General features: G+C 39.6%; 2 protein-coding genes across 3 annotated transcripts; one reads left to right on the top strand and one right to left on the bottom strand.

The window, feature by feature from the left end:
- Nucleotides 1-1,023: 1,023 nt before the first annotated feature.
- TOMM20L (translocase of outer mitochondrial membrane 20 like) lies at nt 1,024-9,143 on the top strand. Its single transcript, XM_070419080.1, has 5 exons — nt 1,024-1,159; nt 1,263-1,306; nt 2,362-2,443; nt 7,214-7,356; nt 8,917-9,143. The coding sequence occupies exons 1-5, from the start codon at nt 1,024-1,026 to the stop codon at nt 8,968-8,970; spliced, it is 459 nt and encodes a 152-aa protein (XP_070275181.1). The 3' UTR covers nt 8,971-9,143.
- On the bottom strand, nt 9,038-18,561 carry TIMM9 (translocase of inner mitochondrial membrane 9). 2 transcript variants are annotated; one of them, XM_070419083.1, is made up of 5 exons: nt 18,431-18,561; nt 15,351-15,439; nt 11,135-11,199; nt 10,507-10,602; nt 9,038-9,541 (listed from the first exon to the last, which is right to left on the bottom strand). In XM_070419083.1, the coding sequence occupies exons 3-5, from the start codon at nt 11,171-11,173 to the stop codon at nt 9,407-9,409; spliced, it is 270 nt and encodes an 89-aa protein (XP_070275184.1). In that variant the 5' UTR covers nt 11,174-11,199; nt 15,351-15,439; nt 18,431-18,561; the 3' UTR covers nt 9,038-9,406. The 2 variants fall into 2 exon arrangements, with proteins under 2 accessions (XP_070275184.1, XP_070275188.1); XM_070419087.1 differs by lacking the exon at nt 15,351-15,439.
- Between the last annotated feature and the right edge of the window lie 278 nt (nt 18,562-18,839).

Genomic DNA, 18,839 nt, shown 5'->3' with positions numbered 1-18,839 from the left:
ACTGAGTCATCGTAGGAAGAAAAAACATACAGCAGTCAAGAAAACAACTCACATCTGCTAACTCAAACTGTGAGGGCCTGGGCTGCTTTTCAGCCCTGACTAGTCACAGCAGTGATGAGCACCCTACGATGCACACTCTAGCAATTCATTAAATCTAAGGAGCAGCTGAATAACCTAACAAAAAAGATAAACTTTCATTTCCTAGGTCCTTACATAGCTTATGCCTTTCTCTTTGGCTTAGTTTAAATTCAAAACTCTGATATTTGGGGTAAGGTCTTACCTTCTTTCTGCTGTGTCTGCTGAATAGGGCAAATACTAGGAAGAAAAGCATATAGGCCAGCAAGGATGATGGTTCTCTCGGAGTTGGGTTTGCTATAGGAGCTTTGGCTGTCAGGGTCAGCTCAGCAAATTAACGGTGGTTTTTTGTTTGTTTGTTTCTAGGCTAAATGTTTTTGCTTCAAAATTCCTTTCTTCCAGTTTTTGAGCTAAGGTGGCTGGGTACTTGGGGCTGCTGGGTCCTTCCAGGTGACAAGGGAGACCAGGTTGGGGAGTACGGCTAGTGCTCAGGAGCTTCCCGGGCAGTTCCGTAGATGACGACCAAAGTTTTGCATCAACTTAAAGTTGCAGGTGAGGGAACACAGTCTTAGGGAGGATCCAGTTCCCCAACTAACCAGATTGCTGACAAACTGTGATTTGCCTTGACTGGGTATCATCGTAGGCACAGGGATAGGGGTGGGGTGTGTTGGGTAAATGGGGTTCAGAATTTGGTACAACAGACCTAGGTTTGAATAGAGCTCTGTTGCTGGGTGGCGGTGAGGTCTCCCACCCAGGTCCTCTGGGACCCTTGACCTCCTCCTCTGTCCGCCAGCAGCGGTGGTGTCAGGCTTCGAAACCTGTGGCCCTGCGCACTGGAAGCCCGGAGGCCGGTTTGGGCGCCGCGCCGACGCCCCCTGCCGGCCGGCCTGGCTCCCCGCGCTCGCTGGCCCGCGCCCAACGCTCCGCTCGTGGGACGCCCGCGGCCGGATGCCCTGCATCCGCACCCTCCTTGGCCTCCTGGCGGCCCTGGCGTCCTGTGGCGCCGTCGCCTTCCTGGGCTACTGCGTTTACTTCGACTGGAAGCGGCGTGGCGACCCCGCCTTCAAGCGCCGCCTGCGGGACAGTGAGTGCGACGGCGGCGTGGGCGTGGCCCGGGCGGCAGGGGGCCGGGGTGCACACTGGCGTCGGGGTGACTCCATTCAGCACGTGCCACGTTGTCTTTGCAGAAAGAAGAGCCCAGCCTCCAAAGGCTGATGGACCCGGCGCCCAGGTGAAGAGCTTTAGCGACGCCCAGGTGGCGTCGTAGTGAGTAACCTGCCCGCAGTGCAGGGCCCGGCTCTGATCGGGGTCTCGGCTGGTTCCTGAGCTGGCACATCCGAGCCCACGTGGAGTTCAGGCTTAGTTTTTATTGTCGCTTACAAAAGAAAAAGAAGGAAGAACCATTTGGGGTTATGAAAAGGCAGCTATACAATAAACGTTGTAGGAACAGGTGCTTCAAACAATTTCTTTAAATTATGTTTTGATTTCAGAGACGAAGGGAGAGGGAGAGAGGACTAGAAACATCAGTGATGAGAGAATCATGGATCGGCTGCCTCCTGCACGCCCCCTACTGGGGATGGAGCCCATAGCCCAGGCATGTGCCCTTGACTGGAATCAAACCCGTGACCTCCTGGTTCATAGGTGGATGCTCAACCTCTGAGCCAGGCCAGCTTGGTGCTCACTCTACCTTTAAAGACCAGCCCTGGGCATGGTTCCAATGATGTGGCATCCTGTGACCCTGGTCACCTTCATACCCCAGGCTGCAGCAAACCACAGCAACCTTCCAACACCAGGCACTGCCAACTCCCCACCAGGCTGTTTCCCAATCAACAAGCAATGTTAATACCCAGGCAAGGGAATAGTTTTGCAACATACAAAGTAATCTAGTTAATTATAGTAAGATGTCTGATATGTGTACTTAGTAAGCCAAGTAAAATATGGATGAGTTATTACAAGCATCTCAGCCTAATTTGGATATGCCATGTATTTCTTCCCTTTTTTAAAAATTTTATTTTATTGCTGACAGTATTACAGATGTCTCCCATTTCCTCCCCCTTTACCCCCCACCACCCAGCCTCTCATGTATTTTTTTTTCCTATGGCCTGAAATAGTAATTCCATTTTAAAAAATTGGTTTAAATAGTATAAAGAATAACTGCATTTGTCATACTTTGGATTTAGAAACTAGGTTTAAGAAGTGCATTTTAAAATAAAAACTAAATAATTTTGATTAGTAAGCATATCCCTCAGATTGATTACTCATTGTTAAATATTTTGTGAATCGTAGCAGTGGGATCCAGCAAGGAATGAAAAGTTGCAAGAACTTTTTCTGCACGAAGTACGAATGGGAGAGCTTTGGCTATCTAGAGGTAAGAGCATAAACATTCTTTTGTAAGCAGTTCTTTATGATAATTTATGTTCATTTATTGATCGTATATGTATGTTAAGTAACTTAACTAGCTAGATGTGTTAGTCAATGTGCTTCAGTTTAAAGAGAAACTGTCCCAGCATTGTCACTCCACCCCACTTGCCAGCTCCAATGTGTTATAGTTAGTGTTCCAGGTTACGTTGCAGTCTTGGAAGTGCCGATGGAGAAGCAAAGCCAAATGCTAGAACATCTCATCTATCATCAGGTAAAAATTTAAGTAAATGAATTTTTCAAATGGTTACTTGTGTGAACCAAAACTTAAAAAAGTTTTTAACTACTTTATAAACATTTTCCTGCCTTCTTATAAAATACTTATTTTTTAGGGTAAAGTCATTATGAATATCCATTCTTGTCCTGTCTAATGTAGTGATGCCTGTAGGGAATACTTTGCTTTTAATAGCCATGACCTATCTTTTGAAATATAATTTATCCCCACCCAATTCCAGCTTTGAGAGAAAACACAATATTGTCAGGTAAAATGATGGTAGATAATATCAGTATCGTATAAAATATCTATATATATAAAAGCCTAAGCAACCAAATGACCTGACAGTTGACTGGTTGCTATGACAAGCACTGACCACCAGGAGGCAGGTGCTCAATGCAGGAGCTGCCCCCTGGTGGTCAGTGCACTCCCACAGTGAGGGAGTGCCGCTCAGCTGACCAGTGGGCGCCAGATGCAGGGCTCATGGACTGACTGGGCATGAGCCTGCAGCAGGCGCATCAGGGCTGGGATGAGCAGGGGTGGCAGGCAGGAGCAGCAGGCAGTCCAACATCCCCGAGGGGTCCCAGATTGTGAGAGGGCGCAGGCCAGGCTGAGGCACCCCACTGGTGCACTGGGCCTCTAGTTGTATATATAATGACCATGTTTTTACTCTGGTGTTGAACCCTGGAAAGTAAAATGTTTTTTTTTGAGCCTTATCTAAGGGAAAAATGATGATGCTCAATAAACAAGCATTACACCCATTTATATGTCATTTTTTTCAAGTGTTACCAATTCCCCTCCATATCACAGTACCTGTACCTGTTTTTGCTTCTTTTGTCTTTTTTGAAAAGATTTTGTTTTCAACCTGTATTTATGAGGATAGCATCCTCTAGGATTTATAAAGAGAAAAAGGAAGTCAAGATCCTGGACAATTCAGAGCAATACTAAAGATTTTAACTTTAATCGGTGGCTTAAGAACATGGTAAAGGTTTTGAGAAATTAAAAAAAAATATTGCGGCCACTTAAAATCATTGCACAATAATCATAGTTTAAAATTTCAGTATTTTATTCAGTACTAATTTTTAGATAGGTTTATAAATGAACTAAAAATATCTGTTAAATATGAATGACAGAATGAATAATTAGAACTGACAATGGTAGAAGCAGGAGTGATTTTATACAAAGTAATGAAGTGTAAGTTTTAAGGACCTTCATTTGCATGGGCCTCTTTGAAGGTGCTGGGAAGGGTCCTACCAATTTTGTATTCAAAATATTATATTTTCTTTTTTAATCCTCACTCGAGGATATTTTTCCATTGATTTTTAGAGAGAGGGAAGAGGGAAAAACAGAGAGAGAAACATTGATGTGAGAGAAACACATCAATTTGTTGCCTCCTGCACGTGCTCTGAACCAGGGCCCCAGCTGGGGAGGAGCCCACAACCTGGAATCAAACCCGGAACCCTTTGGTCCACTGATGCTCTACAAACTGAAGCAAACTGGCCATGGCAAATTTTTATTATTTTCTTAAACAGGGTCCCCCAAATTATATAAACTAGGGGCTTCATAAAATCTGGATTAATCCCTAGATATGGATACTCCCTCAATAAAGGGGCAATTAAAATAGAGCTTTTCAGCTTTAACATTTTTCAATTGGGATAATATAAAATAAATATGGAGAGGAAAATTCTGAATATTAAGCCAAAAGAAAAAATAACAATTATTTTTTACATTTTATTTTTATTCACTATATTTAAGAGCTATCAAGGTAATAGCATTAATTCTGTGAACCCCTAAATTGGTTAATTAGCTCTTTAAGGGTTATGTACTTTTACTGTATTTTACTTTTAAAGCAGTTCTCAATCTTGATTGCTTATTCTTTAAATCCATCAAACCACAAGCCAATTAAATCAGAATCTCTGGGGGTGGTACCCAAGCATCAGTATTTGTTAAACCTCCTGGTTATTATTTTTAAAAAATATATTTTATTGATTTTTTACAGAGAGGAATAGAGAGTTAGAAACATCGATCAGCTGCCTCCTGCACACCTCCTACTGGGGATGTGACCACAACCAAGGTACATGCCCTTGACCAGAATCGAACCTGGGACCTTTCAGTCTGCAGGCCAACGCTCTATCCACTGAGCCAAACTGGTTAGGGCAAACCTCCTGGTTATTACAATATAAATCCAACACTGAGAACCAGTATTATAATGCGATAACCTTTCACCCAGTTTTCTGTAATCTTTTTCAATTTTTTCCACTCCCCTCTGTACCAACCCCAATTTTCATGACTTTGTTGTCAGGTAGTCTAGTTCTATAGCCATCTCAACTGTGGTTATGTCTGTTTGGGACCATAGAACCAATGATTTGATTGAATTTAGTGGTTGACTTAACTAATCATATTGTTTTTGTGTCACATTAGCTCCATCAACTTAAGATCAGGCACTATTGTATCTTTTTCTTTAAAAAGCTCAATACATTAAAAACATTTAGACTTAAAGTATTTTCATAAAGCTGTAATTGTATTAATTTAAAATAAACCGTAGAGCAAAGTACTTCATTTAAGAAATAGCTTCTCTTATTGATTGATTTTAGAAAAAAACACATTAATTTTTTGTTCCATTTATTTATGTATTCATTGGTTGATTCTTGTATGTACCCTGACCCAGGATTGAACCCACAACCTTGGTATATTGGGACAATGCTCTGGCCAACTGAGCTTCCCAGCCAGGAACAAGAAATAGCTTCTTTAAATGCCTAAGAGAAGTTACAAAAAATCCAGCAATGAGAATTTCTTAAGTTGAAAATGTAAAATTAGGTGTCTATAGACACAAAATCTTAAATCCTAAAATCTACATATCGATAAGGCTTACTTTGTCTATGTCATATCTTTCTGTGTGTGTATGTGTGCCTAAAAATATTTCTATTGACTTTTTAGAGAGGGAGAAACACTGATGTAAGAGCAGATCATCGATTGGCTGCCTTCTGCATGCCCCCTACCAGGGATTGAGCCCGCAACCTGGGCAAGTGCCCTGACTGGGAATCAAACCAGCAACCTTTCCCATACACAGGATGATGCCCAACTGAGCCACCCCAGCCTGGGCATATTTTAAACTTAATATACATCTTTGGGGAGCATTTTTTTCCTGTCCGTTATGCACTTTTCATACAACCATGTAGTTCAACCAAGAAATGGAAAATTCATTTCCATTAATAAGAATCTAATATATTTAACTACAGACTATATTTTATTTCCTAACTAGCCATATATTAAATGTCAAAATTTCAACTTGTATCCTATATAAAAGCTAATATGCAAATTGACTGAACTGTGGAATGACCAGTCCCTATGATGCCCACTGATCACCAGGGGGCAGACGCTCAATGCAGGAGCTGCCCCCTGGTGGTCAGTGCGCTCCCACAGGGGGAGCTCTGCTCTGCCACAAGCCAGGCAGTGCAGCGGTGGTGGCGGGAGGCTCTCCTGTCTCCAAGGCAGTGCTAAGGATGTCTGACTGCTGGGGAGCAGGCCTAAGCCATCAGTCGGAAATCCCGAGGGCTCCCAGACTGCGCGAGGGCACAGGCCGGGCTGAGGGAGCCACCCCACCGCCCCCTCGCCGAGTGCACCGGGCCTCTAGTTATTACATAACACCAGAAGAGAGGCAGCATACTGTAGTCTCAAGGTTCGGAAAATTAGGTTCTGTTACTAATTCTGGCATTAATTAGCTTTGAAACCTTAAATCATTTCACTGATCTTTGCCTCAGTTCCCCAAAACAAGGAAGTGACACTGATTCCATGTTTTAACTTAAAGTCTGATTAATTTCTACTCTTCACAAATTTTCATTCTTACTTTATAGCCAATCATCCTAAACTCAATTTAAAACTTTACTTAGAAATGAAAGTTCTTAAATCTCTTAATTTCTTCCCCTGAATATGTAATTCATGTTACACTAAATCTTGTTTTAAAAATGCTCCCCAGAGATTTTTTTAAGTTATCATTTAGCCAGAAAAACATGTTTTATCTACAATTTCATCAGCCACACATGTAAAGATAACAGAACACAACCTTTAAAAAAAACTCAATACCTACCTCTTACAGGTATCATATTTCAGCTTGACCTCAGTGAATCTGGCAGGTCAACATTTCCTTCCACATTTATATCCTTTATGAGGCTTGTTTGCATAGCCTTTATCTTTTTAAAAATGTTTTTATTGATTTTAGAGAGAAAGGGGGAGAGAAACATCAACGAAAAACATTGATTGGCTGCCTCCAGCACACCCCCTACTGGGGATCGATCCTGCAAACTGGGCATGTGCCCTGACTGGGAATCAACTTTTGACCTTGTGGTGCATGGGATGACACACAAGCAACTGAGCCACACTGACCAGGGCCGCCTTCATCTTGATATGCTTTTAAAGTTTTAATACTTGGTGCTTTCTTGGTAATTTGTATAATGTATACTTTGAAGAACATTAAAATTTTGCTCTGAACTTATCAATTTGTTTCAGGAGAGCACAGAATGGGGGTTGAACATCTCAGCAATGCCCTTTCAATGTGTGGGCAACCACGGGAACTTGTGAAGGTTTTTAAACACACACTCCCTCCCAAGGTATTTGAGATGCTGTTACATAAAATTCCCCTGATTTGCCAGGTGAGCACTTATTTATCTTTTTGAAATGGGCAGAATAAACAAATTGGGCTTGGATACATATAAATAGCAAAGTAGATGTGTGAATGGCCCAAAGTTTTAAATGAGTAAAATCTGATTTTTTTTATTGCCTTTCTTGCCTTAAGGTGAAACAAGCCAATTCTTTCATGTTCCTTTGACTATAATGTATTATATATTTTGTTGAGAATTGTTTCAGCATTTCAATTTTAAAGATAGCATTGTTAACATTTTGTCTTTGTACTTTCAAAGATACCACAATTATTGACCTACTGTACTGTCCATGGAGGCCTTTAGGTTAAATGGTAATTGTTATTTAAATGTCCTAGTGCAGTGGTTCTCAACCTTGGCTGCACATTAGAATCACCTGGGAATCTTTTTAAAATCCTGATTTCTGGGCCTCATCCTCCGGAAATTCTGTTTCTTTGTTATGGGGTGGGGCCACAACATTAGTAACAAAGAAACAGAATTTCCGGAGGATGAGGCCCAGGAATCAGAATTTTAAAAAGATTCCCAGGTGATTCTAATGTACAGGCAAGGTTGAGTACCACTGTCCTAGTGGCTTAAAAATTAGATGTAACATAGAAAACAGTAAATTATCAAAGCAGAACACTTCTACTTTCCATTAGTATGACAAAACATAGATATCACATTGGTAAGTTTAAACATATAGGACAGGGGTCCTCAAACAGGGGGCCAGTTCACTGTCCCTCAGACCGTTGGGAGGGCCAGACTATAGTTTTAAAAAAAACTATGAACAAATTCCTGTGCACACTGCACATATCTTATTTTGAAGTAAAAAAACAAAACGGGAACAAATACAATATTTGTATTTGCATGTGGCCTGCGGACCTCTGATATAGGCTAATCAGTGTTTTCTAAAGTATAACTTGAGATTGATAGCAAATGAAATCCTTTCAGAGGCTAATTATTAATCGGTATTAGTCCACTTACATTTACCAAACTGCTTGATATGCTTATGGATCAACTAGAATTTCCTAAAAATGCTTGGATTTTAGGACTCATTTAGCCGTAAGACACTACTTTTAACTTTGGTTCACTTTTTATTACACTGATCTCATCATGGCTGAGAATACACTATGTATTGCTGGTCTAATCTCAGAATCATTCGCGTTAGACTCAGCTTTTGTACAAAACACACATTCCACTAGACTCGCAGTGGTTCTCAACCTTCCTAATGCCGCGACCCTTTAATACAGTTCCTCATGTTGTGATGACCCCCAACCATAAAATTATTTTTGTTGCTACTTCATAACTGTAATTTTGCTACTGTTACGAATCGTAACATAAATATCTGATATGCAGGATGTATTTTCAGGGGTTGCGACCCACAGGTTGAGAACTGCTGCTAGAGCCTAACAGTCAACTCAAATATTCCCAAGCTAGTCTCAGATGGGTTGTTTCCTGAAAATATATGGAAATGTAGCTAGAATAAGAATGTGTAACGCCCTCCCTGACACAGAAGAGAGGCAAGAAAAGGATTGTGCATTGAAATGATTAGTAACTATTTTATGTATTTACCAGCAATTTGAGGCAGACATGAATGAACAGGAATACTTGGAAGATGATCCTGATTGAAAAAACACTTCAACGTATCCACAGTCCAGTCAGAATACTACATTATGATATAGCATAAACAACTGCGCAGTGATATTTCCATTTATTTAACTTTTAGAAATAAAAATAGTTTCTATCTCATTCATGATTTTGCTTTAAAATTAATAGTCACTATTGAAGAAATAATGGTTTATTTTTCTAATCAAGTGACTAAGCTCCTGAATCATAAGGCCTCAACAAATGTTGCGTCTTACATATTGATTGGACAATAAGACCTTCTATTTTGATTATCCCTGGTAAATAGCAATTTTGTTTCTCCAGTGGTTTCCATTTGCCAGTCATGACAGATGGTTAACATGGTGGCTACTGCTTTCAGGGGATTCTATCAGATGAATCCTCACTTCCAGTGCAAAGCTATTGGCAACCTTTCAGGGAAAGTCCACCCCTCAGGACGTCTCTATCGTGGCTGGCCAAGGAGTCCTGCTTTGGCTGCCAGGGCTTCATTCTGCTGAATATGATATTCCTGAAATCTCATGGATATTCTTTGCGTCATTTTTAAATATTTCTGTAAGCAATGTTCTGAACAGGTGGTCTAGAAATAAAATAGAGAGAAGATGGAAGAGGCAACACAGAAATATTAATTTGAAGGAAAAAAAAGCATGTATTCTAAAAGACCAACCAGTAGGTACTTTTCTTTGAATATATCTGAGAATTAAATGGTATTAATAAGTAGCAGGTGACCATAGCTTACAATTGTTAATATAAGAGGTATTACATTTTGATACCTACATGTCTGTAGGCACTAAAAACAATGGTAAGTCCCTGCTATCTGGAAAGCCCACATTCCCATTCCCTTATTCTGATTATTAAAATGTAGGCCCAGTACAACTTTGTTCCTTTTTAATGATAAATTCCATTCTTAATATTAAGTTAATTTTCAACCTTTTACTTTTTTCCAGTAAAAATATTACACTTAGCATCTATTAAACATTGTCATTTATTTAACAAGTACTTATTCATTGCTGGTTAAAAGTTAAGATCTTGGCATGAATGTTTTCAGTATTCTTCCACTGGAAGAAGTTACGTCACTTTAAGCCAATACATAAATGTTTTGATGAGCAGATTAAAAGTTATAACTTCTAATAGGATTGGGTTTTAAGAGTCTATCTATGCAATATGAGCGACCAAATTTGAGCTCTAATTTTTCCAAGGTTACCCTGAATTCTCAGGGTCAGATAGAAAAGCCATGTCAAGTTTCTCTAGCTAGGTCATCTTAATTGAAAGCTAATTACTAAGACTGCAATGGAACAATAATTCAGCAAGCCCCAGGCATCTTTTCTAAAAAAGTCTGTCTGGATTCAATGTGACTATCATTAAATGTGTCATCACTAAACTCAATGTTATGGGTCCTTGGATGCTTTAGTTCCTCCTAGCAATGGAGCATAAAGGCAGGCAAAATTCCTGTAATAACTACGAACAAGCAAAATGCTTAGGGGGATTGCATTCAAGTTGCTGATCACAAGCTTAGAGAATTTTTAGTGGGTACACTTTTCATACCTCTTCAGGTTTTACTTCTCTTGTTGTGAAGTCTTTAACACAGTCCAAAAAGCAGGTTTCTGTAAGTTTATTGTAGGTTCCAAGAAATTCTTTAAACTATAAACAAATAAGGTATTTTTAAAAAACATAAATAAGGTATTAATATTTGGTGTTTTAGAAAAATGTTCATTGTTGCAAGTATTACAGAAGTCCCTTCCCCCGCAACACTGACCCTCTCTCCACCCTGTTCCTGCCCCTTCCCCAGGTCTTCCCCACATTACTGTCTGGCCATGGGGTATGCCTATAGGTATATAAGTTCACTGGTTAATATTTGGTTTTTAAAACAAAAATGTTCTGAAACTTAACTGAAGTTTGTATTTTAGGTGAAATGTCCTGTAATATTTGAAATCAAACTTTTGCTAACTTAAATGGGTACACTATGATCTATGTAATATGAGCTACAAACTATAGTCAGATTTTCTCATTGAATATTCTTTCCTGGATTACCTGAAAATTAATATTCTTCATTTAATATCCAATTTTGGAAATGAAATATAAACTATTATTTTGTGAGATCACTGACATGGTTGCATTCAACAGTGCCTTAAATTGTTTGCCAAATGCCTTTTTCTTAATTATAATACCTTACCTGTTTTATCTGATCAGATTCTGGAATTTGTGCAGCCATATTCTTTCGGTACCTTTATTAGTCACCTGATTTAAAAATAAAAAACGTTTGTCAACCTATAAACAAATATTTTTTTTTAAAAAATGTTTTTTTATTGATTTTAGAGAGAGAGGGAGAGGGAGAAAGAAACACTGGTGTGAGAAACATCGCTTGATCATCTGCTTCCTGTATACTCCCTACTGGGGACCGAGCCCAAAACCTGGGTATAAGCTCTGTTTGGGAATCGAACCAGTGAATTTTTGGTACATGGGACAATGCTCAACCAACTGAGCCACATGGGCTACAAATAAATGTTTTTAGCTACTTGAAGAGTTAGGTAATCAAAACAAGAATAGTTTATGAAATAGAACTGAAACAAGTCTACCTGAAATACCACATTATTCACATTTTATCAATTTTTAACCATGTATGTAATTATACACCACTCCCCCAATTTCCCACATCATTAATGACAACAGAACCATAAAGTTTAGAATTAGATTTTTTAATGCTATTACCTGTGGGACCCAAAGACCCTGTCTATCTAAATCTTTAGTGGGTTACTTTTTTGGGGGGGGTTACTACTCGCCTGAGGATATTTTTTCCATTGATTTTAAGAGAGAGTAGAAGGGAGGGGGTTGGGGGGAAAGAAAAAAAGAGAGAGAAATCAATGTGAGAGAGACACACATTGATTGGTCTCCTCCCGCACAGGCTGGGATAGAAATCAGCAACCCAGGTATGTGTCCTTGAGTGGGAATTGAACCTGAGACCCTTCTGTCCAAGGGCCTACACACTCTAACCACTGAGTGGCTAAATTTCCAGTTTTAAGGTGAATTGCCCTGCTACTGTGCAGAAAAGCTACTTATTAAAGTTCCATTCCCAGTAAGGTTTTTTTTTAAAGGAATCTGAAAATTATTTTTTAGCTAATCCTCACCTGAGGGTATTTTTCCGTTGATTTTTAGGGAGAGTGGAAGAGAGAGGGAAAGACAGAGAGAAACATTGATGTGAGAGAAACAGAAAAACATTGGTTGCTTCCTGCACCAGCCCTGATGAGGGCTCAGGCTGGGGAGGAGCCTGCAACCAAGGCACGTGCCCTTGACCGGAATCGAACCCGAAACCCTTTGGTCCAAAGGCCGATACTCTATCCACTTAGCCAAACCAGCTAGGGCCTTAGTAGGATTCTAAGGGAAACCAAGAGATCTCTGTTGTCTTCTATAAGTACTTCAGTTAACTATTCCATTGGTTGCTAATGTAACTTTGACCTGTGCTACTAATGATCCTTTTACCTTCTCTATGCAAATGCAGAGTACTATTAATTGTTAACAAACACTATCCTAACTTATAAATCAATAACCCAAATGAGTTCTAATATACTTTAAAAGGGAGTTATAGGAGTTGTGAAGTCTGAAATTCAAAAAGGGCAATAACTATAACAGAAACTTCTAAACATATGACACTTATGATCTAACTTGGGGGCAACAGAGAAGTGAAGATAAGGAAGTCAAAAGCCTTTCAGAATTCCTGGGATTTTCACATATCCTAAATGGAGGGCCCAGGCTTAGTTAATCCAGATATAAGAATGTATCACATTATTTACTCTATCTGGCTAGTTCTAAAATGGAAGAACATCTCACATAAAGATTTGTATAAAATAAGATTGTTTAAAATAGAAATTAAACAGCATGTAAAGAAAGAAGCAAGTACAATCTTGTACACTGTAGACTAAATGAATTTTTATGCATTATATTTAGCTTGAATTTCCTAATAACCAATGCAAAAAAGATAAACTGGATGTATAAGTCATTCTTATTGACTCATTATTATGAAGTGGCTCTGAAAAGCATGACATTTTCATGAAACTAGGAAATTTAAAGTGCTATTATCATGGAAAAAAAATAACATTCTTATTTGATTAACGAATATAATTGATGGTAATTCCTTTCTAGTATTTCCAACCGTGTATACATCTTCCACTCTTTTGCATTTATTCTTTTCTCCTCTTTTTTTTTATTATTCTATAAGTTAGTGAGGATACAATCCATACTTATAGAACATTTCAGCCAATACCACAGAAGGCACATTTTTATCAAGTGCCCACTGAACCAATATCCTGAGTCATAAAACTAGCCTCCACAAATTTAAAATAATTTAAATCATTCTAAGTGTGTTCTCTGACCACAGATGAATCGAGCTAGAAATAATTAACAGAAAGAGAACAGGCAAATTTCCAAACATCTGGAAAATAAACAATAAATTTCTAAATAATCCATGGGTCAAAGAGGAAGTCTCAAAAGGGGGAAAAAATCAGTGAACTGAATGAACTGAAAATACAACATATCAAAATTTGTGTTAACAGAGCTATATCAGTGCCAAGAGAACAATTTATAGCATTAAATTCATACATTAGAAACGAAGAAACCTCTCAAATCAAAGATCTCAACTCCTACCTAAAGCACCTAGAAAAGGAGCAAAATAAACCCAAAGCATGTAGACAGAAATAATAGAACAGAAATAATAAAAATGAAAACATAGGCCCTGGCTAATGTGGCTCAGTTGGTTGAGTATCATTCCATGCACTGAGATGTTGCCTGTTCGATACCCAGTCAGGGCATATGCCCGGTTGCGAGCTCCATGCACAGTAGAGGGCGTGCAGGAGGCAGCTGATCCATGTTTCTAGCTCATCTCCCTCTCTCTTTCTCTCTCAAAATCAATAAAAACATACTTAAAAAAATAACATAAAAGCAAAAAACAATAATCAATAAAAGAGTTGGTTCTTTAAAAAACTATCATTATCAGAAATGAAACTGTATGTCACCGTAGACCCTGCAGACGTCAAAAGTGTAACGAATTTACTATTATCCTGATATCAAAACCAGACAAAGGCAGTACATAAAACTAGAGAAATATCTCTCATAAAATAGACCTATATGTCCTTAACAAAATAATAGCAGATTGGTATTACTCTGCTGACTATCTTCTACTTGCCCCTTAATATACCTAACTCATGGTGACGAAAGATGGTTATTTGGTAAGACATAGATATGGAGTGCCTCAATGGTGTTGGTATGAATCTTCTTTATTTATAATTATTTCCTTGGCATTATCTTTTTTTGAAAAAAATATATTTTTATTGATTTCAGAGAGGAAGGGAGAGAGAGAGATAAAAACATCAATGATGAGAGAGAATCAGTGACTGGCTGCCTACTGGGGTTTGAGCCTGCAACCCAGGCATGCGCCCTTGACGGAATCGAACCTGGGACCATTCAGTCAACAGGCTGATACTCTATCCACTGAGCCAAACCAGCTAGGGCTTCTTGGCATTATCTTTTAATGTAAAGTTTTTAATAGTATATATGTATCTCCTTAAAATGAAATAAAGTTTTATCATATTATAAAAGTAATGTAATATATTTCTTGAGAATTTGGAAAATAAAAGAGAAACACTTTACTCAAAAACCACTAAATTAACATTATGGTTTCCTTCTCTCTAGAATCATTCAATTATAAACTTTTCAAATATTGTCCCAGACCTACGAACTCGAGCTAATAGCAATTTTCTTATGTCTGCCTAAATCTCTAAAGCTCTTCTCTGTAGTTATAAATAAAGGCATACTTTTTATTATGCTTTGCTTTATTGCATTTTTTTACAAATTGAAGGCAAGACCCTCCACCAGCAAAAGGATTACGACTCCCTTATTGCAGTGGTTTGGAACTGAACCTGCAATCTCTGAAGTATATCTGAATCAAGGTTATGGTATACATAACTGTAGGCAACTGTTCCTAGGAAATACTGAACGGGATTGATTTGCAAATTTACTTGCTATCTGGTGTCTTCTAAAGTCAGCCTTCTCTTTTGCAGTTATTTAATCATAAATTATGCTGATTGACAAACTCCAACAAGCCAAGCAAATCACTGATAGTGAAAACAGGCAGCAGCAATGTGGCTGCCCTTTTATTTGGTCCTAGTTTCCAGATATTACAGCAAATGTTTATTATAGAGGCAAACATCTGCTGAGGAAATTACCTTTCGATTATATCCCTGAGACCTGGAGATGGAGGGAAGGGATAAGAGTTCCAGAATCTCTGGCTTAGGTCTTAGGAATGATACAGCGATGTTATTTTTTGCCAAACACAAATATGTCATAAAACCGGGTGACTTAAAAGTAAAGGGAGATCTTATCAGTCATCAAGCGCAAACCTTTTCTGATGCATGAGTTTCCTTTCTGTTCTGGAAAAGTAGCTGTCCAACTTTTGCTTGAATGTCTCCAGTGAGGCCTTATTTCTTACCTGAAAAAATGATGGGATTACAATGACTGGGGAGACCTCTTCAAGCTCTAATAGTTGAGAAATCTAAACTTCTGTTGGCTAAGTCATTTTTTAAAAAGCCTCTTCCTTAGGTTTTTTGTGATCATTTTGCAATATATACAGATATGGAATCATTATATTGTACATCTGAAACTAACAATGTTACATAGAAAGAAAAAAGCCTCTTCCTTTTCAATATGTGAAATTTAGTTTCCTCATTCTGAGGTTACAAGTCTTTAGCATATGTTACTATATATATTTAAAAAATACATCATAGTCTGCCCTGGCCAGGTGGCTCAGTTGGTTGGAGAATGGTCCCGTGCACCAAAAGGTTACAAGTTCGATCTATGGTTGGGGTGTGTACAGGAGGGGATGGGGCAATTCATCCCTGTTTCTTTCTCCCCCACCCTTCCTCTCTCTAAAATAAATAAAAACATATCCCTGGGTAAGGATTAATAAACAAACAAATATAATATTCTTATCTTTCCAGGTAGTAAGTATGTCCAGGTGAATATCAAAGAACAAGCAATTCCCAGAAATTTCTGAATATTAAAAAGACATTAACAGACTAACTAGGATATGATGGAGAAGTCCACCATTTCTTTTTTAGAATCATATGCAGATTTGTATCAGGCCTGAAGCCAAATTTCTAATTCTGTAAAAATAGTTACAACAAATGATTCTTCTGATGTCTTTGGCCTCTGTCACTAACATGGCACTTACATGATTGGTACTGGTCACTGATACTCTTGTGATTCAGGCAAGGATTACAAATTGATCATAAAACCACTAGGTGATAGGTTCCTGGGAAACAGGATATATTCATGCTCTCAAAACATCTCCACAGGTTACCAAAGGAAAACTGTCCTCCTATATTGTAATGATCTGGCAGTCACCACCTTAATCAAGTGATTATACCTAGCATCACCTCTGTGGTATTCTCCCCAAAAATGGATGACCTGACTCTGATCATGAGGGAATAATGAGGAAAAGCCACCATAAGGGACAATTTGTAAGACCAGAGGTCTTAAAAAAAAAAGTCATGCCCGTCCTGTGTGGCTCAATGTTTTCAGCATTGAATCAGGTAACAATTCAATTCCTGGACTTGGCACATGCCTGGGTTGTGGGCTTGATTCCCAGTAGGGGGCGTGCAGGAGGCAGTTGATCAATGATTCTCTCTCATCACTGATGATTCTCTCTGAAATCAATCAATAAAAAAGGTCATAAAGAAAAGGGGTACAGGGCTGTTCTAGATTAGGACACTAAAGGGTCATGGTAACTAAACACAGTGTGTGAACTTTGGATCCTGAATTAAAAGGAAACATTTTTGAGTTAAAAAAGACATTCTGGGGATATGTTACCATTTTAGGTGTGATAACCTTATCCTGGCTATGTAACAGATTGTTCTTGAGGTGATTCATGCTGAAGAAATTAGAGTTAAAGGTCATGATGTCGCCCTGACCGGTTTGGCTCAGTGGATAGAGCGTTGGCCTTCGGACTCAAGGGTCCCAGGTTCGATTCCGGTCAAGGGCATGTACCTTGGTTGCGGGCACATCCCCAGTGGGGAGTGTGCAGGAGGCAGCTGGTCGATGTTTCTCTCTCATCGATGTTTCTAACTCTCTATCCCTCTCCCTTCCTCTGTAAAAAATCAATAAAATATATTTAAAAAAAAAAAAAAAGTCATGATGTCTGCAACTTACTTGCAATGGTTCAGCAAAAGAGTACTGTATCTATGTATATAGAGTGGAAAAGAGACAGCAAATAAGGAAAAATATTAACAATATTATAACAACAAAAAACCCCACAATCTTGTGAACCATATTTTTTGTCCCAGGGCTATCAGTGTCTTTTATTTGATAGGTCAGATGTTTAAACTGATCTGAACTAACTTGTTTGGTTGATAGGCTTTAACGGGACACTACCACATGTCCACTTCCTTTAGATTATCTGCAGCAGGTTTAGGAAGTTACTGTCTGATTAAATAGCAACTCATTATATACCACACCACTCCCACAAAAATTCTTTCGAAAGATTACTGTCTGTTGCTTTCGGGTTTAAAGGTTGGCCGCAAGACTTAAAGCATAATCCTCTGAGCACTGGACTAGATGGGGGGAGGGGGGGCCAAGACTTCTTGGGTTTCAACCCAATTCAACTTGTAATGACTGCTTATGGTCACACTTTAGAGACTAGAGGGGAAAGGTTACTTTATTTCACATCTAAGTTACATTTAGAAAATAAAGGAATTAAATCATCTCCAAAGCTCTGACACTGTCACTTTATCTTTTAATTTTCCCTAAAACAAATTGTGAACAAGCAGGTACTACCTGAGCGCCCAGTAATGAAGAGGGAAATGTAACTGGAATAAGACATAATTTGCAAAGAATAATCAAAAGGTTCTTCAAAGCCAAGACCCTAACGTCCCTTTTAATTCTAGGATTTCTTCTATGAAAGCTGAACTGTAAAAAAATTTTTAAAAATGTGTTATTTAGCTTTTACAACAGATTACATTGTTTGGCTTTGAGTCATCTTTTTCTAAAGCCTCTAGTAATGCGTAAAGGGGGACGCCTAAGTAGTGCGTCCTTGAAAACGAGCAGATCAGATAAAGGTGCTGGGCCTGGTTTTGTGTCCAGGGAGGCGGGTTCAGTTAAAGGGGGGTCTCCTGCCTGTTAGCTCAAGGCCAAGGCGAGGATGTCTCCCAGCCTGACTCGCAGTCTCGGAACAAGACCCCGACTGCTGCAGCCCAGTCTGATGTGCCCCGGAGCCTCCAATTACGGGCCTCGCCCCACTGACACGGACGTCAGGCAGGTCTCAAACCCGCTCGGGGACAGCAGGACCCGCTGCCCGGCTCCGCAGCCCCCCGCAGCCCACGAGGATGCGGCGGCCTCGTTCAGAGACCCACCGCCTTTCCGGAGCGTAGCCTGCCGCCCCCCGCCCGGGAACCCGGGATTCCGAGGGCAGAGAAAGAGGTCATACTTAAGCACAGGCTCTCGCTTCCGACAACAGTACGAGGCTGGGGGGAATGCGCTGCCAGTCGAGTCCGGGGGCGGAGGGTCGGGGTCACGGCGGGTGCCGCCGCCGCTGGATACAGAACACGTGGGAGCGGTAATGTCAAATACCCCTTAAACCCGTGGACGCCGATTCGTTATAACGAGGGGAACTTGAGAGAGAAAAACACACACGATATGACCCTGTAACTCCGAAATCTCTGAGAATTAATTTTTGTGATTGTCTCCTTAGACAATGCTCCCTGCTCCTGATTTCCTCGCCACTAACTAACCCGAATCTGCCGAAACTGTTTGAAAGACTAATTTACTTTGCGTCCCTAACGGTCTCCAGGAGCTACGCTGTAAACATTCCCTAATGAGTGCGAGTGGTATTACCA

The sequence above is a fragment of the Myotis yumanensis genome, unplaced genomic scaffold (genome assembly GCF_028538775.1).
Source record: "Myotis yumanensis isolate MYYU_CA2020_CCGP unplaced genomic scaffold, mMyoYum1.0.hap1 SCAF_1, whole genome shotgun sequence".
NCBI lineage: Eukaryota > Metazoa > Chordata > Mammalia > Chiroptera > Vespertilionidae > Myotis > Myotis yumanensis.
Note: the sequence above shows the minus strand (reverse complement) of the source record. Positions and strands in the feature narration are given on the sequence as shown.